Below are 9,110 nucleotides of genomic sequence, written 5' to 3'. Positions count from 1 at the left end.
CTTTTGTTCTTTTTCCGTGCCAGTTTTATCTTTCTGAATGGAACCTCACATACGGGCATGCAAATAGTTGCTCCCATTTTTTAACTTATTGCAGCGTAGCTTGCTGGAAAGGGAACATGTCGCGTCCTTAGCGCGTGCGCAGAGGCCTCATGTTGCATGCTCCACAGTTTGATAATAATTAAAAATAATTATCTTAAACAAATAAAAAAATCTCTTTCGAAAAGAATGAAAAAAATAGTCTGGAATGTGATGCTTGCAGCGTAATGTGCTTCCAGATCACACAATCTTCTTCAAGTCAAACTATTGTGATCTCGGTCCACATGATTCATGCTCCACAACAAGTAGTATAAACTAGAGAACCGACACAATTAGTAACCAATTAATTAATCCTTTCAAGATCAAATTAGCATCTTGAGCTGCTGGTGGGCACGTTGTGACTTATTTTTGTTTGATTCCTTGTCTCACAATTTTATCTCATTTCAAAGCTAGTTGTCACCCATACCGTGTGGTTTTATAGTGTATATATATATATATATACCAACATGTCAGGAGCAGAAGTGCACAACCACACCCACAACATTGTGACTTGTGAACGAGAGAGCCAAGTGAAGCAGCAAGCAGGTGAGGCATTTCGAGAGCAAGGCGTTGGGATGGGGTCGTTGGCGGCAGTTGAGAGGCCGCACGCGGTTATGATCCCCTACCCGGCGCAGGGTCACATCACGCCGATGCTGAAGCTGGCCAAGCTGCTCCACACCAGGGGCTTCCACATCACCTTCGTCAACACCGAGTTCAATCACCGCCGCCTTCTGCGCTCGCAGCCGCAGGGCGCCGTGGGCGGGCTACTTGGCCTGCCCGCGTTCCGGTTCGCTGCCATCGCCGATGGCCTTCCGCCGTCCGACCGTGATGCCACGCAGGACACCGTTGCGCTGTCCTACTCTACCATGACGACCTGCCTCCCGAGGCTCAAGGAGCTCATCATCAAGCTCAACGAGGAGGCCCGAACCTCCGGCGGCGCGCTGCCGCCTGTGACCTGCGTGGTGGCCGATGGCACCATGTGTTTCGCTCTTGTCGCCGCGCGCCAGCTCGGCCTCCGCTGCGCCACGTTCTGGGCCCCCAGCGCCTGTGGTTTCATGGGCTACTGCTACTACAAGGGTCTAGTCGAGCGTGGTCTCTTCCCTCTCAAAGGTATCCATGCATGTCTCTCTCCTCGGTTGATCATATTTTTGGTGTAGTATGATGTCTTGCACTCCCGAGTTTATTACATCGGAAGAACTTACATTAATAGCAACATATACTTACTGTAATTAATCTGCTGTTGGTGCAGATGAGTCACAGTTGACCAATGGATTCTTGGACACGATCATAAACTGGATTCCGTCGATGCCCAAGGACCTGCGGCTGCGTGACCTCCCAAGCTTCGTGCGCACCACGGACCCCGATGACATCATGTTCAACTTCTTCATCCACGAGACGACCGCCATGTCGCAGGCATCGGCGGTGATCATCAACACCTTTGATGAGCTCGACGCACCCTTGCTTGATGCCATGTCTAAGTTCCTACCGCCCATCTACACGGTGGGGCCACTCCATCTGACAGTTCGCAACAACGTGCCGGAGGATAGCCCTCTCCTCGGCATCGGCTCCAATCTTTGGAAGGAACAGGACGAGCCTCTCCGGTGGCTCGACGACCAGCCGCCGCGCTCAGTGGTGTATGTCAATTTTGGGAGCATCACGGTGATGTCAAACGAGCATTTGTTGGAATTCGCCTGGGGCCTGGCCAATAGCGGCTACACCTTCTTGTGGAACGTACGACCTGACCTTGTCAAGGGCCACGACAACGCCGTACTTCCGCCAGAGTTCTCTGCGGCGACGGAGGGGCGAAGCATGCTCTCAACATGGTGCCCGCAGGAGAAGGTGCTGGAGCACGAGGCCGTAGGGGTGTTCCTCACGCACTCCGGGTGGAACTCATCATTGGAAGGCATCTGCGGTGGTGTGCCGATGGTTTGCTGGCCCTTCTTCACGGAGCAGCAGACCAATTGCCGGTACAAGTGCACGGAGTGGGGCATTGGGATGGAGATTGGGGAAGAGGTGACCAGGGCCGAGGTCGAGGCCATTCTGCGGGAGGCCATGGAGGGGGAGAAGGGGCGAGAGATGCGACGGCGCGCGCTAAAGCTCCAGGAGAGCGCCGTTGCCTCAGCGCGGCATGACGGAAGGTCCATGCGCAATGTTGATAGGCTCATCCACGAGGTGCTGCTGGCTTGACGATACAAGCAAACTGGTAAATAATAAATGGTTGATGGGTGTGTAGTGCAATATATGGAGAAGTCAGGGTTGTCATTTTTTCAAAATAATTAAATAATAAATAAACGGTTTGAAGAATCCGAAGAGTTTATTAAGATGTAATCAATGTTTTTGTTTTCATATTTCAGTCATAGTTTGAGTCGTTAGTTACGTGGATTACCTTGGATATGTTAACATGCCGAAGACGATGGAAATATACATGTTTTCTAGAATTGATGAAAAGAAGCTTCATTTTGTTGCGAGATGGAAATACCTCCATTATTTGTAGGGAGTACCTAGAACTCATTTAGATGAGATATACTTTGGTCACATTCATTTTAAAAACACGAACAGATACAAACCACGTCAGCACACACGCTTCTTATAGCATCACATCCAATGGCTATAAAAGGTGAATGAGACCAAATTATATCTCATCTAGATGAGTTCTAGCAAAATTGTTATTTTATAACATTATTCACACGGTGTCCAACATTGATTCCAGAATTTGGCGTCTGCGCATGATTTCATTAGTTGATTTATATCGGTTTTCATAGCGCTAGCTTTATGTAGCAATAACCATGTTTCTTAAACATTTGTGCAATAATTATGTAGGCACTTGTACATAATTTGTTTGATCATGCATGTGATACGCAACCAACTGCCGCTACAGGGGCACCCAGCCTCGCGAGTTCATCTTTAGTCTGTGCAACCGGCCCCGCGTGTTAACCACCTGGCAATAGACCGCAAGAGCACAACCAGCCATTCCAGCTGCCACATGGCACATCTCCGCCCCTTTTTGTGTCGAGTAATGCTAGAGATACATAGAGTTACACGGGGTTTATAAACTGGTGACCTTTGATTGGAGATTAAGGATGAGGAGGGGCCGACCCCCGTGAAAATCAGGGGGATGAGGTTACTTAGAAAGAAAAAAAATCCTAGCCAGTGTGTAATTGCGTGTAACTCTTTATACGCTTAGCATTATTGTTTTGTGTCCCACCTCCCATACAGCAGCCTCACATCCGCATTAGAGACACACACCACAACACCTACCTCCGAGTCATGTAGATCTAAAGGTATCGAGGATGTCGCTGAGGAGCTAGGCCAAGCACCAGATCCAGCCTCGCACCAGCACCACTAGGTCCTGGTGGGCTCAAGGGCCCGCCCAGCTGTGTAGCCTGCATAGTCGGCCCACTGTGACATGGGTCAGCGGATCAAACAAGGCACAACCGAGCAGACACGATGCCGTGTGAGACCAGCATGAGCTCACCACCTAGGCTTGTTGAGTTCTCTAAAAAAAACCTAGGCTTGTTTTGGGGCCTCTTGGTCAGGAGTTTGCCGAGTCCATTTTATCCCGTAACCAGCAAACGTGTGATTTTTTGCCAAGTTTTGTACAATTGCCAAATTGTTTTATCCCTGCACTAGGAAAACCATTCTTATCACTTAGTTTTGTGAGGTTGTCGGTCTTTTTTTTACCTAGATCAACTCGGCAAACTGACTTCATTGCGGAGTGCCCGATAAAAAGAACTCAGCAAATATCCGGCACTAGGCAACTTTGCTGATGTAGTGCTCATGACGTGCTGGTAATGTGATTGAATTCCTTAATCACGCAGCTAGGTTTTTTCTGTAAACACTACTATTTTTCTTTGGAAGCTACATATAACCAAACAAACTAGAAATGGATTTTTGCATAGCGGTCTTGCTTAGTCTTCATAAGAATCATTCCATAATGTCAACCAATCCAGATGTCGTGACTTGATACATACGGCCACATTTATAAATAAATAAATTCAGAAGGCAAATTGATATGTATCTTTGTTTTTTCGAAATAAATTTATATGTATCTTCGGTGACGAGTGTAGAAGACTCCACGGACGTGGCAGCAACCTGCCACGATGTTTCATTGTTTCATATGCCTAGCATAGTGGTGGATGAATTAATTATGACATTGGTGGAAAGGCTGGCCACCTTCTTTCCTCCCCCTCAATAAAAGTATCCTTCCTTCTCAGACTGGCGCCGCCGACGATTTGCCCCATCTCTGATGGCCTTTGAATTACGGAGGTGCGGAGGATCTGCCCCATGCCTCAGCTGTCCATACCAATGATGTCTTTGAGGAAACCATGTTAGGCGGTCATTGATGGCAGAGAGGGAGCACGTCATCTGGCATGACAATGAGGTGACCTAGGAGGCAGCAGGGGAGATGGATGCGAATACGGGGCGCTTCATCTAGGATCATCCCCGGCTGGCTAAGTTATCCCTAACCTCACGATGGCGCCTGGCGGAATGGGATGCAAGTATTGTCGCCCATTTTCGTGTTGTCAGGGATCATAGCCACGTCTACCATGCGACCCCTGTCCCCTACGAGCCCGTTTCCATTAAGACCGTGCTGGATCATAACAACGCCACTCCTAGTCCTTGGCGTGGGTCGGGGTTGGGCTTGTCGTTTTTGCGATTTAAGGAAGAGGTCCGAGGCCTGACGGGTTTTTTGACTGATGGGCCAGGCTTGGGCCTAAAAACTAGGTCCGACGGTCGGGCTGGGCCAGGCCCATGCCTATTTTGTTTTGGGCTTTGTTAGGCCCGGCCCGAGTTATGACCAGGTATACCTCCGGCGCAACATAATTCTTATTTGGCCAAGATGACCGAGGTAGTCCAAGCTGGAAAGAGAGGAAGAAAAAAAAGTAGAGGCATGCCTCATCCTATTACTCACTGCCTAGCCCACCTGATCTTTACGACTAAAATATATTTATTCTCGCTATAGTACAAAACAACTGCCTTGATGCTAGGATCTGTCTAGGACACATCTAGATGTGACATAGTTATGTCACATCTAAACTGATATTCACTCTATTCATAATTTTTTTACCCTAGTTTTTTTTTTGTTTCTAGTTGCTGCATTATATATTTGTGAAAGCTTAGATGTGACATCTTTAAAAAACATCTAGATATGAATTAGATAAACTGTTCTAGTTGTATGTGAACTAAAGTGCACAACTTGAGGCCGTGTACGGGATGATGGCATCAAACTTCGATGAGATAAAACAATAAAACATGGAACTTACCTAGGCAGTGGTTGACCTGAATTATTAGGAAATCAAATCTACACGGCTGCTTAGTTTGACCGCCGCTAGCTACCATGCTCGCCGGCTGCAGTGTCTAACGGACATGGAAGGGAAGGAAGGGCCAAGGAACATACCAGCGGCAGATTGGGCGCATACTTCCGCAGCGTGCTCCTCGCGAGCTCCTCGCCGCCGGGGATGGCGACGACCGCGCGGTCAAACGTCACGGCAGCCACGGCAGCAGCAGCATCGCCGCGGCAGGCCGCGGCCCAGGCCTGCAGGAACATCCACACCGACCGGCCGTCGACCACGGCGTGGTGCAGTGCCACGCCGAGCGCCACCCCGCCCTTTAGCCACGTGACCTGCACCGCCAGCACCTCCGCGGGGAGCGCCTCCACCTTGAGTTTCGGGACGAGCGCCTCGAACGCGTCCACGTCGTGGTCCGCGTCCCCCGCGAGCCGCCGACGACGCCGGGGCTGGAGGAGCAGTCGATGGCGGCGTCGCCGGTGGAAGGCAGGAAGACGACCCTCCCGGCGAGCGGGGGGAGCCGCGCGAGCGTGGCCGCGAGGGACGCGCGGAGGGAGCCCACCAGCGACTCGAAGTGCGGGTGCTGCTGGCCGCCGGCGTCATCGACAAAGAGGAGCACGCGCCGGATCAGCGGGTGCGCGACCCACGGCGCGTCCAGCGCGGATAGCCTCACTACCAAGTCCTCCGGTGGTGGTAGTGGCACTACCACGTGGCCGACCTCTACGATATTTACCGTCGGCATGACTAGCGACGACGACACAGACGAGCGAGCTGGGTGGTGGTGGTGGACTGTGTTGCGTGCCGACCTGCCCGGAGCTGGACCTGCTTAATTATCCGGAGTACAAATCTGACCGAGAGGGCTCACTAGCAAGCCTGACGGTGGGCCCCATAGGGTGTAGCAGTGGAATTTTGTATACCGCATAACATGGTTAGTGCATACATGTGTTTTTCCGACAAAAGAAATATGTTAATATCGCAGAGATATTAATTACACACAACCTCTGCAACAATGCAATGTCATAAAGGCATTCCAGATGCATGCTGCCAAATGATAAAAAAGAAGAAAAAAGAAAGATCCCGCTAGTGCACACATGTGTTAACATAACTCATGGCATAAACTATGTAGTATGTATTTTGACACATTGCAAGTGCAGATGCTTATGCGTATATTGATTGACGAAGTCATCACATGCACATCCGTAATTGACGGGAACATCTCCTCCCACTGAATAAATATTGACGAAAAGTCTAAAATAAATTCAGAAAAATACAAGCATCGGTGCTAAGTCTAAGACTTGAATCCTAGTGGGCCGGTTCCAGCACAAACTAAGCCGCACTCAGTTTGCATCATGCCATATACTATTAATAAATACACTAGAGATAGAAGTGAACCATCTATCAAAACTTCCGTTTTTCAAGAAAACATCCGTTCTATTCAACTTCAATCATCCAGTGTAATTAAAATGCCTTCCTGAGCAGGACACAAAACGGAGAACCTTATTCCATCATCCAGGAGCGGCCGCCGTCTCTCCTTCCTGAGCAGGACACAAACCCTAACAAAAACCGAAAATACATCTAAAATCTGAGCCCTCCCACCGGCAAGGGCCAGGATCCACCGCTCGCCCAAGGCCCTCAGGCCACCGGAGATGAGGCGGACCGGCGCCGGCGCCGGCGGGAGGCAGAGAAACCATCTATCAAAACTTAACCATATGCAATGACAATAATGCACTAGCAGGATAAATTAAGTTAACAACACTTCTGTCAGTGGTAAGTAAGATCAAAGTCCCTACCTCTAAACACATCAAATAAAATTAACCTCATTCAGTCTGCTTAGTGTTGATAGTAAATAAGCATATAGCAGTATCACGATGATGCATGTTATAAATGCGTAAGTTGCGATGATAGTACTGTAGTGATATTTGGGTTTTGATATGAAATTTACTTTTTGATTAAGTGTTGGACATGAGTACCATTCCTATGGTTTTAGAAATAGAACTTCTTTTTGCTAGAAATGCTCGGAATGGGATTAACAAGAAAGCTAAAACAAAGCGCTTTGATGGGAGTCGTTGCTGGATGGGCCTGCCAAATGGCATCCATTAAACAGAGGTGGCGACCATCTTATATCTTATATCTTATATTTATTAATTGGAGGCACCATACGAGCCTCCACATTAATCCACATCAGAAAGATTAATTTAGTCATTAGATTTAAAATTTAATGGTCTAGATCTATTAATAGATGATACCTTAATTTCTTTTAGAAAAGAAACACCACTTACAAAAAGTGAATAGAAAGGAAGTCCTCACACGTGCAAAAAGGAAGAATAGAAGTCTTGACCAGCCACGATACCCTTCGTGAAAGTGTGAAGATAAAATAAATTAAGCCCACACGTACAGTACAAGGAAAGAAGTCCACATCCTCAAAAAAATGTCTCAAAAAGCACCTATGTATACACACCCTAAAATACACCTATGTACGCACTATCACAAAAAGATCACCCATCCCAAAAGCATGCACGTAAAAAAATCACCGTGTCTTTCTTCCCTCTTTTTTTTAGTTGGCCGTGCCTTCTATCATCTTTGGCAAAAAAGAAGTGGGCGAGCCCCATTGAAAGAAGGTCCACATCACATATTCTAAAAAATAAATAAAAAACACTAGCATGTTTCCTTCAAAAAAAATACAGACACATAGAAATAAAGAAGGGTACCCAATAAAGAATCTTCAAGCCTCACGTTAAAAAAACAGAGTCCATGTATAACTTTTTTCTGTACAGTACAAATGCAGAATATATAAGTCAAAAGGTCTGTAAGGATCATCATAAAAGATGATCAATTAAGATAAAATAAACAAGAGACAAACAAACAAAATATCTCTGTAATGGATCATTAATATCTTTATTATTTAGATAAGTGCTACCATGTGGATCCAATTCATAAATATTATTTTCTAGATCAAATATGTGTATCTGGCCATAAAGGATAAAATTAATATATACTTTCTCCTTACATCCCAAACAGATGTACTTGACACAATGATACACTAGTAAAAAAAGGACCTAATATGTGAAACATTAGTACCGGTTGGCATATGAGCCGGCACTAATACTCCCATTAGTACCGGTTCAAATGACTTGGCGGGAGGTGACCTTTAGTACCGGTTCTTTGGGAATCTTTAGTACCGGTTCGTGCCACGAACCGGTACTAAAGATGCTGGTGCCCGGCCAGCACCTTTAGTACCGGTTCGTGGCACGAACCGGTACTAAAGAGGTTGTGGCAGGCGCTATTTTTAGTCCCACCTCGCTCCCCTAACAAGAATTTGACCACCTTAAGTATGTTACTTCTCAAACCATCCCAAGCATTTGGTCTTCATTGAACTCTATGTGTAGGATCTGTGGCTGCAATAGGAGTCTTCGCCGGTTCTTAAATCGGTGGTAGATTCCTATTGACGATTTAGATTCTATACAAAAAGATGTTGATGATCAATGTATTTTTTATATGTACTTCTGTGTAGCAGTAGCGCGCGTTTTGGCTGAAAGGCGGTACTGATCAATGTATTTTTTTCTGCGTTCAGATGCACAATTTAAAGAAGAAGAAGAAGAGGAGGAGGAGGAGGAGGACGAGGAGGAGGAAGAAGAAGAAGAAGAAGAAGAGGAGGAGGAGGAGGAGGAGGAGGAGGAAGAAGAAGAAGAAGAAGAAGAAGAGGGGGAGGAGGAGGAGGACGACGAGGAGGAAGAAGAAGAAGAAGAA

At 47.1% G+C, this 9,110-nt stretch overlaps 1 protein-coding gene across 1 annotated transcript; it reads left to right on the top strand.

Moving 5' to 3' along the window:
• The first annotated feature begins 650 nt into the window (after positions 1-650).
• LOC119289797 (7-deoxyloganetin glucosyltransferase-like) lies at positions 651-2,370 on the top strand. Its single transcript, XM_037569013.1, has 2 exons — positions 651-1,197; positions 1,325-2,370. Exons 1-2 carry the CDS (start codon positions 651-653, stop codon positions 2,260-2,262), a joined length of 1,485 nt encoding a protein of 494 aa, XP_037424910.1. The 3' UTR covers positions 2,263-2,370.
• Positions 2,371-9,110: the final 6,740 nt, after the last annotated feature.

The sequence above is a fragment of the Triticum dicoccoides genome, chromosome 4A, assembly GCF_002162155.2.
Source record: "Triticum dicoccoides isolate Atlit2015 ecotype Zavitan chromosome 4A, WEW_v2.0, whole genome shotgun sequence".
Taxonomy (NCBI): Eukaryota; Viridiplantae; Streptophyta; class Magnoliopsida; order Poales; family Poaceae; genus Triticum; species Triticum dicoccoides.
The sequence above is the reverse complement of the archived record's forward strand: the minus strand, read 5'-3'. Positions and strand labels throughout refer to the sequence as shown.

Coding starts and splice junctions, on each gene's coding strand:
- LOC119289797 (XM_037569013.1), top strand. CDS start 651: ATGGGGTCGTTGGCGGCAGTTGAGAGGCCGCACGCGGTTATGATCCCC. Junction 1,198..1,324: donor TCTCAAAGGTATCCATGCAT/GTCTCTCTCCTC, acceptor CTGTTGGTGCAG/ATGAGTCACAGTTGACCAAT.